Below are 20077 nucleotides of genomic sequence, written 5' to 3'. Positions count from 1 at the left end.
TTGTTCGATGATAGTGCATAATCAGTTTAGAGAGATTTCGAATGTGAGCGACGTGAACTTTAGACTTCAGCGATTATTATTTACAAGACTTTATTGGCATTCATACTAGGGTAACAATCAAGGGCTTAAAATTCGTATAAAAGTATATTGTTCTAGTTTTGATCCAAGATTCCAGTCGTAGTCACACCGCCATTTTCCAGCGTAGTCTTGGCAATGGTGGAAATCTTCTCATTGAGAGACCTATGATGACTGGATGTGGCAGCCTGTAGATTCTTAATCACTCGATCAGATGCCTGAATAGTGAGTGCCTTGGTCATGTTGAGCTCGTGTTGTGCAGTTGGCAGATTCAGAGTGACTGCACGGGATGATCGTGATTGCGTCACAACCATTGCATAAATATCAATGGCTGCATTTGCCAGTCGTGTTAGCAAAATTTGTTCGTTAACTATGTTTTTGTTGTATCGCAGCAATAGTTCTTCCACCGATTGTCCAAAAAGATCAATACAATGGGCCGTTTTTTTGGCATAGGGTAAAAGTTCAGACACTACGTGGCCACTCAGATCGGTGCCGCCCAAGCCGACAGTAGAGGCGGCCCGCCTGGAGGCCTCCTTGAAAATCAGTCCCAAATTGGCCGAGGGATTCTTGAATGCGCGCTGCAGTTCCTTGAGGTGGGATCCCGCATATTGGATGCCAGTCAGGGCAATGAACAGCCGGAGAATGTCATTGGTGCCCTCGAATATGCGGAAAATGCGCAGGTCACGCAGGACTCGTTCTAGTCCAGTATCCACCATGTATCCCATGCCGCCCAGAATCTGTATAGCCTCGTCGCAAACGTACCACGCGCTTTCCGAAGCGTAGATCTTCGAGATGGCGGCTTCCAAGTGATAGTCCTTGCTGCCGGCATCCATGTTTTGTGAAATAGTGAACGCCATCGACTCCGTGGCGTACTGCAGAATGTTCATCTGGGCCAATTTCTCTTGGATGGATCCATAGTTCTTTAGTTTTTGACCAAACTGAACTCGGTTGTTGGCATGCTCGGTGGCCTGTTCGATGCATTTCTTCATTGTTCCCGATAGCGTAGCGCCCATTCCGAACCGACCGTTGTTCAATATGTTCATGGCAACCTTGAATCCGTCTCCTTCCTTGCCGAGCACATTTTCAATTGGAATCTTTACATCCTCGAAATAGACTTCGGCCGTGTTCGATGCCTTGATGCCCATTTTCTTCTCTGGTGGTCCATTGGTTACACCTCCGAAGGATCGTTCAACGATGAAAGCAGTCACCTTGTCCTTCTTTTCGCCAGTCTTCGGGTCCACCTGCTCAGTCTGTGCGAAAACGGTCATGATTTCGGCAATTCCGCCATTGGAAATCCAGATTTTCGAGCCATTTAGGACGTAATGCTTTCCATCGGCACTCTTCACGGCACGGCATCGAATGGAACCCGCATCAGATCCGGAGCTGGGTTCCGTAAGGGCAAAGGCAGCGTACACCTGCTCGGCGGCCACCTTGGGCAGGTACTTCTCCTTCTGCTCGGGGGTGCCGTACAGCAGTATTCCCTTGAATCCAATACTCTGATGGGCGCCAATCGTGATGCCCAGTCCCAGATCGTTGACACCCACAATGGCACACAGTCTGCCGTACTGGGTATTGTTCAGACCGAGGCCACCGAAATCAGATGGCACTTGGATTCCGAAGGCCCCGAGCTCCCACAGAGCCGTCGAAGTGGCGTCATCTATTTTAGCGTTGGCATCGTTGCGGGCAGCGTCATTGACATCGGAGAAGAAACGCTCGAACGGATCTATCAGACTGTTGGTCAGCTCCTTCTGCTCCGCGGTCAGGACATCCGGATACGGGAACACTTGGCTCGACACCAGAGACCCACGGAAGATGTTGGCCATAAAGGACTCATTCTCACTTGCCTTCTCCTTGCTGCGATTGCTTTCCGCCCCCAGCTTGGGACTGTGCGTGGCTATTTGCCTGCAGAGCGAGGCATTTCCTGCCAGGTACCTGGTACTTTGGATCGTGTGCCTCCACATAGTTTCGAAATTGTTTGGTAAATCGCCCTTTGGACCGAGAGTCTACAGTGTGCCCACATTCCCGATCACCCACGACGACGTCATCACCGCGACTTGCGCAGTTCAAATTTGGTATATTTTCTCGAAGCACCGAGTATTCATCGTTTGGCATCTTCAATTCAGTTGGTTTCCAAATCTCTTGAAGAGTTTTTTAAATTTCGAAAAGTGTCTGGGGGAGTGTGTTTAGCCGTATTAGTAGTTTTAGATAGCTGCTACTGCTTTTGAGAGTCGTATTGTATAGAACCTATCCAAAAATCGTTTAGCATCTTCAAATCATTTTGTGTTAAAATCTCTTGATACTGATGATGATGATGATGAGGTTATACAGAGGTGATACAAAATGTTTTTCAACTTAACTTAAATCATTGATTTCTCGATCTGGATAATATAAATCTTTATTCATCTGTAAATCGGAAGATTAAAGAAATGGTTTCGGAGTAATAATATTATCTATCCTGCTGTATATTGAAATTAATTATTCATTTACCTTTGTTGATAAATACTTACTCCCCCCCAACTCCAAATTAAAACACAAGTCACGCTCTTAAATTTCAGTTTAATGTCGATAAATATGCGGCTTTTGAAAAGCTTACAAAAGTTCCCTTGTCGGTTGACCTTTTCTAATTCCCTTGTAGAAAATCCTAACTCATTTCTGTTCAGTTAAGCAAATATTTACAAAATGTACACGGTTTCCTTTACAATTAATAATATCTAGTTTCAGTTGATGCGACGTTGCTTAAAGTCTTTTCTTATCTAGTACCGAAAATAAATTAATTGCTGCCAGCAGCATTTTTGCTAAATAGAATAGTTCCTCAAATCTTTTTACAATTCCTTAGGATAAGTTACCAAAGACTAAAGCGAAATTCAGTTGCAGAATTCAGATATGTATCTATGCATCTGGAGCTGTCTATGTTCTCATGGTGAGCGTTTGGCCGACTGTCATGATAGAATCCAGGAGTGTATAATACCTGCACATTGAAGATGATCAATTAATGCAGTTGGGCAATTATTTATATATCTACTTACGATTCTCGCCCGGCGATAGAGTTATATGTATGTCCTCGCGGCTCAGAACAGGGGCTAAAAGTAAACATTTGGCCAAAGCCCAGACACATGTATTTTTGCGTTTTACCAATAAAACGTGTAGAGCAACAACTGGCGAAGCTTGTGTAAATATTTAAATAACGTTCTTTATTTACTTTTGAGGGGGGGCTAAAAATAATAAACTCTGTTTCTCGTTCGCTTAACGCTAGTTTAACGGTTAGAGGATATTGTTAAATTAAACGGCCTGAGGCTGAGGCGATTGCAATTAATATACATACATAAATCGAATATGTTAAAATAATTTAAAAAGGCCGCGCTTAAGCAATTCGTTTCCGTTCGCTGTTGTTTTCGTTTCGCATGTTTCACATGCCTTTCAGGTGGAGCCATGCAGTGGATAATGAACCTGCCGCCTACTAGTTTAAATGCTATCACAGTTTCAAAGTCGAGCATGCAGGAACAACAGTCAGGAGCTAGCTCATGCACGATAAGAGAACTTTGTTATCGTTTGCTGCAGCTTTTGGGTTATGTATGCAGAGCGTACGGCTGCTGGGGCGGCTGCTGTTGCTGCTCAAGGCTGCCGGGGGGCGTGGCAGCAGCAGCAGCGGCCCCGCTTCCGCTGGGAACAATGCGTATCATACCCGGCTGGATCCTAACGTTCTCACAGGCCTCACAAATATTTAGCTGTGGATGGTTGCGGAATGTACACATGTTGCAGGCCCACGAGTCCAGCGTCTCCTCCTCCTCATCCACATCGGAGTCGGACAGGAATTCTTCCTCCTGCTGTGGCTGCGGCTGCTGTTGCTGCTGCATCTGCTGTTGTAGCTGCTGCTGCTGCTGCATCTGCTGCTGTAACTGCTGCTGTCGCTGCTGCTGCAGATATTGCTGGAACTGATAGTACTGGGCGTACGTCGGTGGCGGTTCCTGCTGCAGCTGTAACAGTTGCTGTTGACTCTGCATCTGGGGCGTTAGGCAGGCCGAGGTGGGAGCACTGCTGTGGTGCTGCCCGAAGTCCTGCACCGGCTGGGAGATGGGTGCTGCCGGCACCGAGTGCAGACGTAGTGAACTGGGCGGCGCCTGGACGCGAGCACCTTGACGCTGACGCGGGAATGGCTGTGGCTGATGCTGCGGCTGCTGCTGTGGAGCATTGCTGGCGGGTAACTGGTGCTGGCGGTTCGTCGTGGGATTGGGCGCCGGACTAGGGCCATTCGCCTGTGGTTCTGTGGATATAAGAGGGCCAGATTCAGCATTGGCAAGCCGAAATGCTTTGCAATCATCCTTACCATTTAAGCAGTCAAGCAGCCGATTACAGTCCTCAGTCAGTTGCTTGATATCTCTATCCAGTCTTTCAGATTCCCCCACCGGCACCGGCTCAGTCAGGATGTTGATCTCCTGCTCCAGGACGAGCAGCCGCTTCTTGTTGTCCCTCAGTGCATTGGCCAGCTTGTCGCGCCGCTGCTTCTGTCGCTCAATGGTGGCGGCATGAGCTGAAGTGGATAGAGAGAAGAAAAGCTGATCAATCGATTTGCTGGCTGTGGAATTTGTGGCTTCGTTGGCCTGGCAACAAATGATTGCCTTGCGGCATTTCGCATTTCCAAATATTCCCCGCGGCTAGATTTATTTTTCTGTCTAACGCCTCTCATTTTATTACTCTGTTTTGTTGCTAAAAATAATTACCCCACCAACCGCTTGGCTGCCGCAGAGCGAGAGGGGTTCATAAACAGAATTTATATTTAAATAGATAAATTTAGTTAAAATGCGCAAGCAAGCACAACCAAAAATCAATCTAATAATAATTTATTCCTACGAAAAAATAGGTAAAAATAAATGAATACAAAAAAAAAAAAAAACACAAAGTCTTTCGATGCATTTTGTGTTTGGCTTTGGGCGACTGTTCATTTGAATATTTTTAGACGCTTGATAGATTTCCAACGGAAATAGCCAACAGGGCAGTGGGCCAAGGGATCTCCGATCCAAGACGACGTGCAGAATATGTCACATCATTATGTGCGATTCGCGGGCATCTTAATTGATAAATTATTTCGTTAATGGCTCTGGCTTTTCCAAATTCCAATGTGTTCTATACACCGATGGAAAATTCTCCAACGATTTGAACGACATTTAAAGTGGTTCCTCGTGATAGCGTCGCGTGATTAAATGTCAAAGTGTAAGTGCCTTTTGGGCCCACGCTGCGTATGCTTAATACCTTAGCTGATCAAACGGAGAGATTTTCCTGTTCGCTTTCTTCTCTTTTCCTTTGTTTCTCTCTGGTTTTACCAACCACCCACACGAATCGCCCTGAACTTGAACGACTCGCGGCGAAAACAAATTGAAAACGTCGCAGAAAGAGCGGCAAAAGCTGAAGACGTATAAATAATGTGAAAAGTGAGATGGAGGGGTAAGAAATCGGGAAAAACATGGCCAAAGCCAGAAGCCAGACAAAAAACAAAAGACATTTCGATCCAACACATTTTAAACGCGTGGGCGTTCGATATGGATAATGTTTTATACGTACATGTGATATGCAACAAAGTGGAAAACCTAAATATAATTAATTAATTATATAAATCGTGTACAAAGCAGGTTAATCTATCGATTTCTTATAAAAAGCTGAGCTATGACGATCCTCAATCATATGTATATAGAGTTCTCACTTACTATCGCCTACTGATAACTGCCCCATCCCGCAGTTAATGACGTCAAGATGTATCTCCATCTATAACATGTTCGGTTTTACTTTATAATTAAATCTATTTCACAATCATATCTTGAACACACCCCGCATCGATCATGACACCGGGTAACCCCTGCGTTGTGGCACTTTGAACCCATCCTCACCAATCCCTTAAAGCAAATTGAACGCTGCCAAATAATGTTCGAAGTTTGCGAAACATAAGACAGCCCAGTTCCCGCTAATTCTATTTCAGGGCGTAATTCGATTTCGTTATCAAGTGTAAACAATATTGGGCGAACCTGTCCGCTGATAACAAAACATCGAAGCCCGACTACGACGTCGTCTGGTCGATAAGCATTGGAATCTCAATAAAAACAAGAATGTAGGTCCGAATTTTGTTAGCGAAGCAATAGACACTCTTGTTAATTGATTATACGAATCACTATCGTTTAAAATTTACCACACTTTTGGAATATCTAAGGTAATGACGATTGATGGCAATTATCCATCAACTGACTATATTACAAAATGCTTTTTCCAACTTCTGCTAAAAGTACATTACCCCCTTCTAAGAGTATAATAGTGGAAAATGTCAATAAAAAGCAAATTGGCCAGGCACGTGTGCCCCTAAAAGCACCTAGATTCCAGCTATATGTATGCACCCCAATTTTGATAATGGGTAACCCACCTTCGCGATCGCATTCCTCCATGACTCCTTCGTAAAGGGGCATGGTGGGACTACTGTCCGTGCTGTTGCTGATCCCAATGTTGTTATTGTCGCTGACGGCATGGTTGTTACTATAGTTGGATGCCACAATGTGATTCTGCTCCTGCGTGGGATATGGGAAAACGTCCGACGTCATATCAGCGTCCCCCCGACCATCTGCCACCACTGCTGCTGGCGGAGGAGGCTGCTGGTTTGCCGGAACACTTGCCACCGGCTCACAGGGCGTTGAGTACAATGTTCTTGGGCGAACGCTGCCCGCACTGAAGACACTGCCCTCGTCCGTTACAGTCAGCTGGAAATTCTTCTGCGTCCCACGGCGTGCGTCAAAACTAACGCTGGAGTAGGTGATCCCACTGCCCTGCCCACTGGGCGCCGGACCGGCGGTGATGTCAATGGCCGATTGCGCCGATCCCGTCGGCTGGCGCAGGGTGAGATTGAGCGAGGTGAAGCTCTTGCGTCCACCGGGGGCACTTGGTGACGCTGCCGAGCTCGGCGAGGGTAGCGGCGGCGTACCCGTAGTCGTCGGCGGGAAGTCAATGCTGCGAAAGTCGCGCGCGTACGGCGGCTCTGGCTGTAGCGTAATGACTGAACGATGTCGCACCGGCGAGGGTTGTTGTTGCGTTGATGCGATTGCTGCTGACGCCGCAGCAGCAGTAGCCGCCGCCGATGTTGGTGACGATAAGGGGACCGCGTTGAGCGAAAGCTCCGACTCGCTGGAGCTCATGGGACTGGTGAGACATGAGGAATCGTTGGAGAAGCTGCCGGGCTTCGGTTTCGGTGGCGGCGGAAGTGGCGGTGCCCGGCGCAGCGGCTTGCTCAAGGAAGTGGGCGTCAGCTGGGCTGCCTGGTGATCCCTCTGCTGACGCTGCTGGCGCTGCATAATCTTTTGCTGCAGCTGAGTGCTAAACTGACGTTGCAGATTGAGCGTCGTGGGTCGTGGCCTGGGCTGCGTATCAGGATGTGGGCTACCAACACCTGGCGGCGTAGCCACTCCATTGCTCAGCACAGCTTCCGGCTGCGGTGGAGCTATCCGTGACGGCTTGAGCGGCGTGGGAGGCTTGGCCTGCCTATTCTGGTGGTGTTGCTGCTGCTGTTGCTGCAGCACCTTTGCCGGATAACTTTGAACTGGGATGGGATGGAGCGCGAGCTCCTTCCTCAACATCTGGATACAGTTTTCGCGCTGATGGCAATTCTCATTGACGCATTGCGTCACAATGGCGTCGGGTATCGTGGGGAACTCCTGTTTCATCTCATGAAACAGGTGCATAATACTAATGTTGGTGCAATGACAGCTAGGCTTGGCCTTGCCACTGGTGGCCTCCTGTTGCTGCTGTGGATGCGTTGCGTGATCCAGCAGCTCCAGCTGCTCATAGCTCCCGCTGCGGCTGGCGGGACTGTTAGGATTCGGGGTTGGACTGGGGTTGTGACTCTGGTGCTGGTTCTGGTTCTTCCGCTGAAAGTGCTGATTGATCGCCTCAGTTAGGGGGTTGCCCTTGCCGACTGTTTTGCCATTCAATTGGTGGGTGTTTGATCCGGGCGGCATTGGTGGTGTAGCCGCCATTTTAGGCCATCATTTGTCACAGCTGGAGACCTGGAAAATGCAAGAGAACACATCAGTCAGGTGCTTGGCTATAATTCAATTACCAAGAGGAAAGGAAATCGATTTCTCGGTTCACCCATTCGGTATTATACCATTGCCCGATTTAGAACATTTACTAAGCGTGTTTGCGAGCACTTTTTTCTATTTCTTTTTTTTTTATCCATTTTTCAAAATAATAAAAAAGCAGCGGATAAGCAGGGACGGAGAGAGATCTCGCCCAAAATGACATGGGATATTTAAAAATATTTATGACACAACGTAGCCGTGCCATACTGTCTATATCTCGCTTTGATTGACCAAAAGAATGGGCCATTGTCAAGGATAGCACAAATAAGTGGTCATATATCTGGTAAATACTATCTATTGCCTGAATAGATAAGTTAGTGGCGCCTCATTTCACTGATATGGCAAACTAAACACATTCAATCGTTTATGCGAATAAAGTCAGAATAATAGTAACAATATTTGCTAATGGGAATTGGATTAAATACACTATTTCCTTATTATTTATATCAACTATTTGTTTGCGCCATATTAAATGGAATTTTTACTTTTGATTTTAACTTACATTGTATATAAATAAATTGTATTTTATTATTAATTGCCAGTGAATAAACTTAGTTATAACACTATGAATTTTTTAAAAACTTGTAATTTCATAAAATTTTCGTTATCATTTATGAAAGTATTTTATTTATGTTGCCAAAAAAATGTATCACACACTTCCACTTAAAAAATTTCTTCGTCGTGATTAACACAGCTTGTTCTAAAAATTAGTTATTGTTATCATTCTATTTTTATTTAGTTGTTTATTGTTTAGTTGCTTCGGAGAAATGACAATTGTTTTGCTTGATTTTGTTTTTCCTCCAACGCAACTTTTAATCACTTTAAACTTGAAACCTCACGAAGTTCGCGTTAGAAAACTTTGCGATTTTCGTGTGCTTCGAACGCGTTTGAACGCTTTAAATGCCAGCGAAGAACTGAAATACAAATATCGCACATTTTGAGAACTAAAGGCCTACAAATCGAAAAGATCATGAGCACCGAAGAGGCACACATTCGGCTTGTGTGTGTGGAAAATGTTTGGGAGAGCGTAAACAAAAGGTATAATATGTGTATTTATTCCCGAGAAAATTGTCGAAATTCGAACTAAAAACATAGAAAAACAAAACATTGCGTTGCGAAGTTTGTGAACTTCACAATGTGAACACTTGAAAATTGTGCATATTAAGCATACGCATAGTGGAACAAGTAGGTAACATCCTGGGAAATTCAAAATAAATGTGAGAAAAATAATAGATCCCGTAACGAATCAATTAAATCATTCAATATTTTTGCCACACCAATACCACTTTGTAACAACAGAAATTTGGATCTTTCTCTTAGCCGCTCTCTTTTATAAAAATAAATTTTTGTGTGGGTGTTTTTCACACCAACACTACGAAGCTAAGAAAATTGAATGAAATATTCGAAAACAGCAGCAACAACAACAACAAAAAACAAAAAAAAAAAAAAAGAATCAAGGCACAAAATTAATGATATGCTTGCTAAGGTGAAAGAGTTGAAGGCGCAGGAAATTAATATTAAAAAGCGAAAACCCATAAAGTGGGATAAGCATTTAATTGCTGTCCATCAACGACCAAATGAAAAGCGCCTAAGTTAGTTAGCGGCTTAGCCAAGTATTAGAACCGCCCTCGCAGTCCCACTTTTATACTAACAAAATAAATAAAAACAAATAATAAACCGAAGCAAAACCATGTCAGCGCGACAAAATCTATACAAGAAATGTATAATTCATTAAAATATAAGCCACTAAATTAGCGGCGATGGCGCCTTAAAATTGGCCAGCAAAACATAAATAATAAATTATAATTGTATATATATTTCTCACTTTCCAGTTGCTGTTTATTTTAAAATCAAAGCCAAGCTGTTTTCTCGCGCGATAACAACATTTTCAAGTTGCTAAGGAAATTAAGAAGCCATTAAAGATAAACCCCAGAATATGATGAAAACAATTCTTCTTGTCTTCTGTATTTTTTTTTTTTTTAATTTTTTTTCGCTAGTTCCATAAAATTCCAACATCATTTTGTGGGGTACTTATAGACGGATGAGCGGAACACGTAAATTGCGATCTGATATTTGAAAATATTTAGACAATTTCTCCTTTTTTTTTTTTGTGCCACGAATTTTGTGGGAAAAGAGATCAAAAATCGAAGGGGTAGGAGAAGGGGTCGATGGGAAGGCAATGAAAATTCGTTTTCTGTGCTCTTTAGATTGCTACGTTTTGTTTGCCAGCTTCGTCTGCCTTTCGTTTTCCCCTCCCCCACTTTTCTTTTTTCCTTATTGCGGGTGGCAGACAAACAACAACAACAAGCATGGGGCGATCGACTGCAGACGTAAACGACCTTCACAATTAGCCAGATATATGCAGGGCAGATAGGAGAGATAGAGATATAAAGATACACCCATACAGACGCGTTGCCCAGAATGCACACGCCAGAAAATCGGAAATCGACGTCAAATATTTCGCAGGCCATAGTATATATAAGAAATTGAGAGTACTCGTGTGGAATGATAATGCTGTGCATACATATCTTCCTTCATATGCACACACAAGAGTACAGTGCGGTTCGCATCTGCAAGGACACTTTACGAAAATCTGAACAAATAGGTTATTCTCAACAGGATTATCAATAAAATCACTTAATATTATTTTGTGAATAATATGATGATATGATAATCCATAAGAAAGTTACTTTCTTATAAATTAATGTTTGCAAACGATACTTTAGTTTTTAGGCAACACTTACATTTTCGCTACGCACTGTTTGCACAATATATGTACTTATGGCACAGGTAAAAGATCATTTGTATTATTCTATACTTCGGTTTTTTATTTCATTCTGCCTTTTCGAGGACACGCAAAACAACACATAAAACAAGCTAAGAGCAACAAAAACATGAAAAAAAAAATAAATAAAAGTTCGCACTGTGTGCCAAAAACATACAAAATAAAAAAAGTTTACAAAGTCATTAAAATTATGGCAGCTCACTATTGTTTAGGTATTTTGGATTGTGAGGGCGTGAAATTTTCGGTGGGTGTGGGCACTACGGGCAAACTCTTGTAATTAGTTGAGCAAAATTTCCATTCATTAAAATGCCTTTGTAAAAATCATGGTGGCACGTGTTCTTCCGGCGATTTACATGAAATTGTCTTATGGGAATTTCCAATGATTACATTTCGGTACACAGATGCCAAATGACGAAAAGGCATCAAAATGTTGTTAATAGCATTAATCTTGTACTAAGTTATGTGCGAAATATTTAAAATATCTACCAAACCAGTTTTATCCTGAAAATCTAGGCAGTTTTAAGACTTTAAACTAATGGCAACGCTAGCTTTTAATGGTTTTTATCCAATCTATTACTTTTGATTGATTTACAGCGCAACGAACGTGTAATCCCTCTGTCCATCAACCCAATAAGTCTGATAATATCTTGGCTGGACTGGGGAATTACCATGCCGCCTTGGCGCCCTCGAAGACTTTGAGGTATCGATGCATATTGACCGGAAATCTCGCTGTCTGGCATGTCAAAAAATAAACATATATAAATAACAAAAAATCGCCAAAAATATGCTCGAATACAAAAATAATTGCGAAAGGAACTACGTACTAGATGGCGTCCTCCCGCACCTACAACTTGGTTTTGAAACACAAAACATATGGACAGGCGAAAAGAACGGTAAAGGGAATGCGAAGGGAATAAACGAAGGAAAGAGGCAGCAGTCAATAACATGGAAAACAACTTTCACTTTGTCGCAAAACAACAAAACGAGTCGGAAATTAAATAAAAAGAGATGGAGCAACGAAAAGTATGTGAATTGTGAAAATTATAAATCAAATGCAGAGACATGAAAATGGAATGGAAGCAGCACACAAAATACCAAAAGACGAAAAATGGAACGAAAATAATTTTATTTTGTATTTCGCTGCTCGCTCGCCGATTTTCTTTTGCTTTTCTTGCCTCGCCAATAATTTGAAGAGGCGTTTTGCGGAATTTTCTGCAGACGTCAGGCCTTGACGTCATTGCCGAATTCTAGAATTGAATATGGGCATGGGAATCAAACTCGGAGGGGCAATGGAACCTGGCTATCGCTATGGAAAATCAACGTGGAACACCTCGCCTGATACCTCTCAAATAATAACTAATACACGGTATTCATTTATCCATGATCATCACAACCCTCCGATCGCCGCAATTTGCCTTTTCAAATTTGTGAAAATAATCGAAGCGGAGTTATTTTTAGTCGATGTCCAAATCCAACCAGGTGTGCTGCGGTTGGCGGGGGGAAGCCCACCTTATCGCGCGACATTTGTGTCTCCTCGCAACAGGGGACATATGTACACACACATATACCATATATTTTCCTCAATTCTTCCCTTCCCGAAGCTAAATATCAACACAATTGCTGGCGATAAGATAGATTTGAATTGATGGGAAAGTTTTCATTGAGATCGCAAGAATACACCGTACAGTAGTCACTCAAGTAGGTAAAACACTTAGATGCAAGATTCTTAAGTTTAGCTGATACAGTATTTGAATAGAAGGACCAACGTAATGAAAATAAGTCTATACGTATTAATCTATTATGTCAGAAGAGCGGTTTAACTCTGTCATATCAGCATGACTTTCAAAAAAGCTGTACTCTGTACATGGAAAAAGGCAGTTAATAATGCGTATAATAAGCACAATCGAACGTGTTTTACATAAACAAAAGGATATATTCAGTTTTACTCATATAAACAAAAGGATTTTCAAGTCAGCTTTTAAGTTTTGTATGATTCGCATATTTGGCACATCAAAATTCTTTTTTTAAACGAAATTTGGTGGAACTTCAACAATTTTTTTATTAAAATATACATAATTGCTCACAATCTTGGGAATTTCCAAATTTTTAAAGGAATTACATTTTTAGTTCATGATAAACACACATAAATCACAAGTCGCTTTAAACGTCATTTAAATCGGGTTTTAATTTATGACGTCTTTTGGTTTTTGTATTTATTAATATATTGCGAGATAAAGGGTAATTTTGGTGCTATAGCTGATAATATTGAACAGCCTTGTTGCTCAAAAGCAGAGTTAACGCTTAAATACGGAAGAAGAATTCGGATAATCACAAACAGATGAGGGTTTTTTCTCTCTCTGCTTTATATTTGCACTCTCAACTGCTGAAATGCCGGGAAATTCCCGCAATTACAAGAAAAGCGCCACATAAACAAAGTCACAAAACGCAACAATGATCAACACTTAAAAAAATTAATAAAATTGTTGTTGGTTTTACCAAAAGTTTTTATTTTCGAAAATTGCGAAACTAAGCTGGTAATATAAATATTATTAAAGTTTCACAATTAGCAATGTAATGCGGCAATGCGGAGCTCTTGTATAAAACTTCCGTTTTTTACAGTGCATGACAAGTGCAAAAACTTGTGAACTGGTTTTCTTAATACGAAACTAAACCGAAGCAAAAACAACGTACAGAGAGCGCTTATTGTTATTGATAGTGGGAGAAAATCTAAAAGCACACATAGCAAATCAATATTTGCACTTTGCGATTAGAAGCGCTTGGAGTGGGTTTGAGTGGGCGGTGGGTGGGTGGTGGTCGGGGGATGTACCCGAACGTTTCGTTTACATATTTCGAAAAAAAGGCCATCGAAACTCGAGGGAGTTTCAGCCGTTATCAATAGGCGGAAATACGTATACGCATGTACGAATGGGTAATACAGTTACGTGCAGTCTTGCACAGACACACGAACACCAATGTGCAGTGCGAGTGCGAAAGAGACACGTAATGGCTGTGTTAACGGCACAAGATAAAAACCAGCTACGGCCAGCGTGGGTGCGAGCGAGAGGGAGAGTGAGAGCGCGAGAGAGAGAGATCAAAAAACAGGTGACATTGGCAGCTACGCAATAGTAGATAAAAAATATCCATACATACATATATAAAAACAACCGAGATCGATTGGAAAAGTGAAACGTTGGGAAACTTGGTATGGCCCCTCCCCCTTAAAAAACGCATTCACAACTTGTTGCCCGTGTGGAAATGTGTTTATTTATTGCTTTTATTTGGTGCACTAGGTGATCTGCATGTGTGCGAGTTGTTTTTCACAATTTGTTATTTGCACACAGAGCAGATCCACCCACACCTGCGCACTTCCCAAAAGTATGTGGATGTGTGCGTGAGCAGAAGAAGCAAAATCCACAGATTTACAATTTGCCTCCTTTTTCTCCGTTTCCACTTACCGAATAAGTTAAATTCTTGACGTTTTCCAATTTTCCTTTGTTGCCCCGCTCTTTTTGCCGTTTGTTCTTTGACATTCAAGTTGTGATTTCGATATTTTGTTGCTTTTTAATCTGAATCTTTTGCACTTTTGCCCCTTCGATTTCTACGTTGGCTTTGTTTTCGTTTTGCTTTTCTCACACACTCACAAATACACACACAGTTCACGCAAAAGCTCCGCTTGTTTTAATTTAGTTATTTATTTTATTTTTCGCATTAAACTTAATTAAAAGTATTTTTCACGTCGCTCTTTTCGCGATCACAAAACAGCAGTGTGACCATAGAAGGTTGGTTGAAAAAGCCGAAAGGTTTTGGGATAAAATTACCAAATTGAAATACCAAATTTTTAAAATTTGCATTTCCTTGTTTTGTATTTAAATCTATAAAAGCAATAATTTAATAATCAAAGTCTTTTTAATATTTTTGAATATTGAAATATATATTATAGCCGAATAAGTTTTTGTTTCAAAATATATATGTTATTGTTTTTTTTTTATTTAAACTACAGGCAACTCATAGAATTGTTTCTCAAGCTAGCGTTTAGGCGCCAAGACCGTCTGTTTTCATTTTAATGTATGGTATTTTTTAAATACTACTGACTTGAGTAGTGTTGCGTGGCGAAGTGGTGTTTCAGTGTTGTGAAGCACCGTAAGTCCGTTTGATTTCCGATTTGGCATTCGAAATTGTTTTCCCTTAATTTTCGTGTCAAATACAAGATTTCTGGAAATGAAGACTATGCCGAAAAAGAAGGAGGTGGCCCTGCGCTTGCGGGAATCGCGCCGGGAGGAGCAGAAACCAGAGACGACCAACCTGCCGCCGGACGACGACGCAGAGTCGGATTTGCCCATTCGGGGCCGTCCTTCGAAGAAGCTGCTCATCCAGCAGCAACAGCAGCGTCAGTACCAGGAAAAGCTGGAGCCGAAAGTGAAGACGGTCACGGTTGGAGCCAGCGAGAAGCCGTCGACATCCTCGAGTGCAGCCGCAGCCGCCGCCGGAGCACGCATGAAGGCCAGGAGAGTTCTCTACAAGAAGAGCGTTGGCTCAGCGGCAGTCGCCCAGAAGGCGCCCGGCGAGACCTACGTGATGCGCCTTTTTGAGCGAAGCTTGGACCTGTCCAAATACCGGGATAAGACTCCTTTGTACCCCATATGCCGCGCATGGATGGCAAATCAACCAAAGAATCCCGCTGTGGGCGCATTTCAAACAGATGATTCATTCACGGCCAACAAACGTGAGGACAACGGCGAAGAAATCCTGTCCCAAATTAAAAGCGGTGAGATAAAGATGATCAACCAGCTGCCGCAGGCAAGGGCCACGGATCTGCCCATAATTCCGCCTCGTCTGGAGTTCAGCCAGGAGGACAAGAAGCGGGAAAAGGCTCTCCAAGGAGCCAGTACCTACGATCTGATGTCCTCCAATATGAACCGCTGGAAGAAGGTGCGCGGACACTGGATAAAGCATATCAAGAAGTATGAAAAGGAGCGCTATGAAGTTATTGACAAGATTATGAGCTTGGTCTGCAAAAACTGAAGTGAATTTAGGTGATTTTGGAAGTGGGATAGAAAATTATAAATAACTTGGATAAAAAAAATCATCTTTCCGCTGAATTGAATATATATGCGAATAAAAAGCATGTACACTTTATATACTTATATTAAATAAAATTAAATTTGTCAAGTAGACCACTTCAGGTCTATCAAGAGAACTACAAAAAATTTTTTCTATTTCCTTGTGCATTTGTATTGGAAAGAAAAGTTGCATGATTGGATTATCCCAAGATTTTTGATAAGAAAGACATCACTTTGTCATTGACTTGAATAAATGTTTATTTATATTGGTAGAAGATGCGTTCCCATTGCGGTTAAATTAGTTCTAGTTTAGAGCTGTGTGTGAAGTTATCATTATTATTTTGGGTTGGCAAATGCTGCTGGATTGTTCTGGTTCCGATTATGATGTTATTCGGCTCGTCGCCGGTGCGCCGGTCCGCAACCCCCTGCGATTTGGTTGGGGGTATACACATTGGGCATCCTGTGCGCCTATTCGACCTTGAGCAGCTCGACGTCGAAGGTGAGGGTGGAGTTGGGCGGAATGACGCCGGGGTGGCCACGGCTACCGTAGGCATAGTCCGGCGAGCAGATCAGCTTGGCGCGCTGGCCGACGCTCAACTGGGCAACTCCCTCATCCCAGCCACGGATGACCTCGCCCTTGCCGATGGTGAACTTGAAGGGCTTGTTGCGGTCGCGCGACGAATCGAACTGCGTGGAATTCAAGGCGGATCATTAGCTGGGTATAGCGAGGAACGGGACTCGTACTCACCTTGGTGCCATCGTCCAGGGTGCCGGTGTAGTGGACCGTGACCTTTTGGCCATTCTTGGGATAGGTGCTGCCTGCGGGCGAGGAATATAAAAATGGATGTGTGTGAGCGGGACGACCATATTGTCGCAGGTATTTTTCCGAATTGTGCATTGCGAAAATGCACTAAATAGGTTAGAAATGCCGGTAGATCACGGCATTTCTTGCGGATTCTAACCCAATCATTGGATACTCACCATCACCAGGAGCAATTGGAACCACTTGTACGCCCATTTCGATTAGTTTTTTTCTGGCAAATTACCGAGCGGAAAATAAGCACGTTGATTTCAGTTCGTCGCGTCGCCGAATGACAGCTAGTGGTGGCCGATGGGCGATATGCGGAAACTATCGCATACCGCAATTCGATTAATTATCCAAAGCATTTGGCTTTCCGAGCTATCGATACGCACATTTTAGTATTTTGGCGCGTCAGCATGAATCGGTTACTTCGAACCGAAAGAATGAAGCATTGCAAGATCTTGCCTCTTATCTTAAAGTACGAAACACATTGTTAAAATTCTATTGGTCCCCCAAAAGCGTGCTAAGTATAAAATGAACATAACTATTGTTATATAATATATTTTTCAACTGTCACAGTTTGATTGACATCACGCGCAGCTTTGTGTGTGGGGCTGCCGGTGTGAATATCACTCGTCCTTCATCGTCCTTATAGTCGGCGTAGTCGATGGAATAGATGCACTCCATGCCCAAAGCCTCCTTCTGGCGAGCAGAGTAGAAGCTAGTGCAGAAGGCCATCATAAGGGGGAAGCCATTCGATCGGCCCAGGTCCATCAGGGTGGCGGCCAGGCGGGAGCCCAGGCCCTTGCCCCTCTTCCAGGAGGCCACGCTGGTCACGTGGGAGTAGAGCGCCTTCGGGATGTCGTAGCGCTCAAACAGATTGACTTCGCGCTTGGCCTTCATTAGTAAATGATACATGCGACCCCAAGCGTTATCCTCCACATTCTCGAGCTTCAAGTTCAATGTTCCTTTATTGACATTATCGGGGTAACTGGCACATGCCAGAACTAGGCCCACAATCCGGCCACCATCGTTTTCATCGAGCGCCAAAAGGCTGGTGCCCTCGGCGATTATCGACTGGTTGAAGGCGTCGTTGATCTCCTCGTTTTGCAGGTGAACAGGTTCGCCGCTGGCCTGGCTCAGAGGCTCCGCAGTGTAGTACTCAACCTCCATGTAGGCTTTCACCTGTGGATAATCCTCCGGGCGCATGATGCGAATCGTGACGCCATCTATTGTCGTGGGAGTCATCGTGATCCGGAGCTAATTCGTGCTATATGCTTTTCTTAAGACAGAAAAGCACGCCGATGTGTACATGGCTTTTATACTTCGGCGCTTATCACTGATAATGTGCTTATTTCCCTCATTTGCTAATTGCTTATCACATTCATAGATTGTTTCTGTTTGCCGAAGAGAAAGATGTTGCCAACGGCTTTTGGTTTTATTTTTAATGAAGTGGCAGACTGACCAATCCTCTTAGCAATAAATATTTTTCGAATATTGCTTTCTAATCCAAAGTCTTTGAGGATACATACCTTGTGTAGAAAGTGGTTACTTCGTATAAGAATTTGTTATTATTGCAGGATCATATGTCGGTAAGTTCATAATCAATACAATATCTGAACAATAAAGTAGACCGTACTACATTTTATTACTTTATATGCTAGCATGACTTGCGTTTCCAGCTCGACGACCTTTGTCAATTATCAAAGCGAAAGTATCTTGGGCACACAAGGAAAAGCCTTTCTTTAATTAATAAATTTATTTAATTTTTACATTTTTGAGGCCAATATCCGGATGTGGGTATGTGGTGCTGGTGGATTATATATAGGTCGACCCTGTTCGTCCTTGTAGTCAGCATAGGCCAGTGCATGGATGCACTCACATCCCGCTTTCATCGCCGACCGGGAGGAGTAGTGATTGGTGCCGCTGGTGATGAACAGAGTGTGTCCCCGAGAGCGACCCAAAGTAAAAAGGCACCGGGAAAGTATGACCAAGATACCTCTTTGCCTCATAGATGGGTGAACGGAGATGGCCAGTAGACTCAAGTAGGAGGAGACTCCGTATCGTTCGAATATATTGGCTTCGCGCTCCACTTTGGCTATCAACTTCTTGTTGCGACCCAATGCATTTGGCTCCATTTCCTCGGCTTCCTTGTGCTGCTTGGCCATTTCGATGGGATCCATCGTCTCCGCCACGGCAATGCCAACCAGTAGTCCCCCGTTGTTATCGTCCAGCGCCACTATGGACAGTCCCTGTCTGATCACCGCCAGGTATTGCCTATCCACTTCCTCCTCGTGCTGCAGGTGAATGGGCTCCTCGAGGCCCATTCCCATGGGCTCGTCGTAGTGAAAGTAGTCCGTCATGAAGGTTTTCACTCTTGGATAGTCGTCCTCCTTCATAACTCGAACGGTTATGCCATCATTTTGACTAAGAATCATGTTGGACTGAGCAGCGATTTTCGGTTCCCCGGTTTGGTATACTATGGTTCATTCTACATTCTGCAGGAGCCTTTTAAAGAAACCGAACTGAGTTATCAACAAATACAAACTTAAGAACTTCCATTGTTTTCTATATTCAAACGTTGCATTTCCAAAAAAATTAACGTGTTGGTATTAATCTTTTAATCGACCGATAGGTCTAATCTAAGATACAACGTATCTTTAAGAGGCAGAGGAAAAATGAAAGCAAGAGGTACAATCACAATATTTCTGCATCAGCAAAATGCAGTATTCATGAAGAATCTTACGTGCTTTCGGATTCGATTCATGCCTGCCCGGATGGCCTTCACCGCCAGGATGTCGGTTACTTCTGATCCATGGTGGATCCATCCATGAGAAAATCTCCTCGTCTGTCCAATTCTGCATATTTCCAGCAAAGATCCAGGTGTTGTTAACTATTCGCATGTGCGATAATGTGGTTCTCTGTCCAGAACTCGATACATTTGGATACATGTGCGAATTTTTGGCACATCTTCGTAACAACCTGCTAAAGAAACGAGAATATCAGCATAACTGGCTCGCGGTTTTAATAATGCCTGAAATTGGTTTGTCAATGGCGTTAACCCGCACTGATAACATTTTTCGAGCATAACTTTTATTTTACTTTATTAGCATTAGCATTCAATTAACATATTAAATTCAGTATTGCTTTAAAGGTTATTCCATTATTATATATCAGTAAGCAATCTATAGTAAAATGTAAATTTTTTTATTTCCAGGTAGGTCATTCGCATATGTGTAGTATGTTA

The 20077-nt window shown here is 43.0% G+C and overlaps 6 protein-coding genes across 7 annotated transcripts; 1 reads left to right on the top strand and 5 right to left on the bottom strand.

The window, feature by feature from the left end:
* Positions 1-73: 73 nt before the first annotated feature.
* On the bottom strand, positions 74-2111 carry LOC6735239 (very long-chain specific acyl-CoA dehydrogenase, mitochondrial). The gene has a single exon (XM_039292176.2). The coding sequence runs from the start codon at positions 2034-2036 to the stop codon at positions 153-155; it is 1884 nt and encodes a 627-aa protein (XP_039148110.1). The 5' UTR covers positions 2037-2111; the 3' UTR covers positions 74-152.
* Positions 2112-2614: 503 nt separating this feature from the next.
* On the bottom strand, positions 2615-14789 carry LOC6735238 (putative mediator of RNA polymerase II transcription subunit 12). 2 transcript variants are annotated; one of them, XM_016168510.3, is made up of 6 exons: positions 14424-14789; positions 6479-8108; positions 4400-4603; positions 3758-4336; positions 3102-3155; positions 2615-3043 (listed from the first exon to the last, which is right to left on the bottom strand). In XM_016168510.3, the coding sequence occupies exons 2-6, from the start codon at positions 8076-8078 to the stop codon at positions 3015-3017; spliced, it is 2466 nt and encodes an 821-aa protein (XP_016028559.1). In that variant the 5' UTR covers positions 8079-8108; positions 14424-14789; the 3' UTR covers positions 2615-3014. The 2 variants fall into 2 exon arrangements, with proteins under 2 accessions (XP_016028559.1, XP_016028558.1); XM_016168509.3 differs by lacking the exons at positions 2615-3043; positions 3102-3155 and having other exon boundaries at positions 3250-4336.
* A 236-nt stretch (positions 14790-15025) lies between these two features.
* Positions 15026-16300, top strand: LOC6735237 (protein lin-37 homolog). The gene is made up of 2 exons (XM_039291603.2): positions 15026-15108; positions 15177-16300. Exon 2 carries the CDS (start codon positions 15187-15189, stop codon positions 15988-15990), a length of 804 nt encoding a protein of 267 aa, XP_039147537.1. The 5' UTR covers positions 15026-15108; positions 15177-15186; the 3' UTR covers positions 15991-16300.
* Positions 16269-17166, bottom strand: LOC6735236 (peptidyl-prolyl cis-trans isomerase Fkbp12). Its single transcript, XM_002082173.4, has 3 exons — positions 17010-17166; positions 16777-16847; positions 16269-16715 (listed from the first exon to the last, which is right to left on the bottom strand). The coding sequence occupies exons 1-3, from the start codon at positions 17044-17046 to the stop codon at positions 16497-16499; spliced, it is 327 nt and encodes a 108-aa protein (XP_002082209.2). The 5' UTR covers positions 17047-17166; the 3' UTR covers positions 16269-16496.
* On the bottom strand, positions 17031-18147 carry LOC6735235 (arylalkylamine N-acetyltransferase-like 2). The gene has a single exon (XM_016168508.3). It carries the CDS (start codon positions 18076-18078, stop codon positions 17404-17406), a length of 675 nt encoding a protein of 224 aa, XP_016028557.1. The 5' UTR covers positions 18079-18147; the 3' UTR covers positions 17031-17403.
* Positions 18148-18570: 423 nt separating this feature from the next.
* On the bottom strand, positions 18571-19323 carry LOC6735234 (arylalkylamine N-acetyltransferase-like 2). The gene has a single exon (XM_002082171.3). The coding sequence runs from the start codon at positions 19266-19268 to the stop codon at positions 18600-18602; it is 669 nt and encodes a 222-aa protein (XP_002082207.1). The 5' UTR covers positions 19269-19323; the 3' UTR covers positions 18571-18599.
* Between the last annotated feature and the right edge of the window lie 754 nt (positions 19324-20077).

Source organism: Drosophila simulans, chromosome 2R (assembly GCF_016746395.2).
Source record: "Drosophila simulans strain w501 chromosome 2R, Prin_Dsim_3.1, whole genome shotgun sequence".
NCBI classification, from domain to species: Eukaryota; Metazoa; Arthropoda; class Insecta; order Diptera; family Drosophilidae; genus Drosophila; species Drosophila simulans.
Note: the sequence above shows the minus strand (reverse complement) of the source record. Positions and strands in the feature narration are given on the sequence as shown.

Bases quoted from the DNA above. Each gene is read 5' to 3' on its own strand.
- LOC6735239 (XM_039292176.2), bottom strand. From the start codon at position 2,036: ATGTGGAGGCACACGATCCAAAGTACCAGGTACCTGGCAGGAAATGCC.
- LOC6735238 (XM_016168509.3), bottom strand. From the start codon at position 8,078: ATGGCGGCTACACCACCAATGCCGCCCGGATCAAACACCCACCAATTG. The intron at 4,604-6,478 runs GTGGGTTACCCA...TATCCACTTCAG, and splicing joins GGAGGAATGCGATCGCGAAG to CTCATGCCGCCACCATTGAG. The intron at 4,337-4,399 runs GTAAGGATGATT...TTATATCCACAG, and splicing joins GCTGCTTGACTGCTTAAATG to AACCACAGGCGAATGGCCCT.
- LOC6735237 (XM_039291603.2), top strand. From the start codon at position 15,187: ATGAAGACTATGCCGAAAAAGAAGGAGGTGGCCCTGCGCTTGCGGGAA.
- LOC6735236 (XM_002082173.4), bottom strand. From the start codon at position 17,046: ATGGGCGTACAAGTGGTTCCAATTGCTCCTGGTGATG. The intron at 16,848-17,009 runs GTGAGTATCCAA...CCTCGCCCGCAG, and splicing joins TCCAATTGCTCCTGGTGATG to GCAGCACCTATCCCAAGAAT. The intron at 16,716-16,776 runs GTGAGTACGAGT...AATTCCACGCAG, and splicing joins CCCTGGACGATGGCACCAAG to TTCGATTCGTCGCGCGACCG.
- LOC6735235 (XM_016168508.3), bottom strand. From the start codon at position 18,078: ATGACTCCCACGACAATAGATGGCGTCACGATTCGCATCATGCGCCCG.
- LOC6735234 (XM_002082171.3), bottom strand. From the start codon at position 19,268: ATGATTCTTAGTCAAAATGATGGCATAACCGTTCGAGTTATGAAGGAG.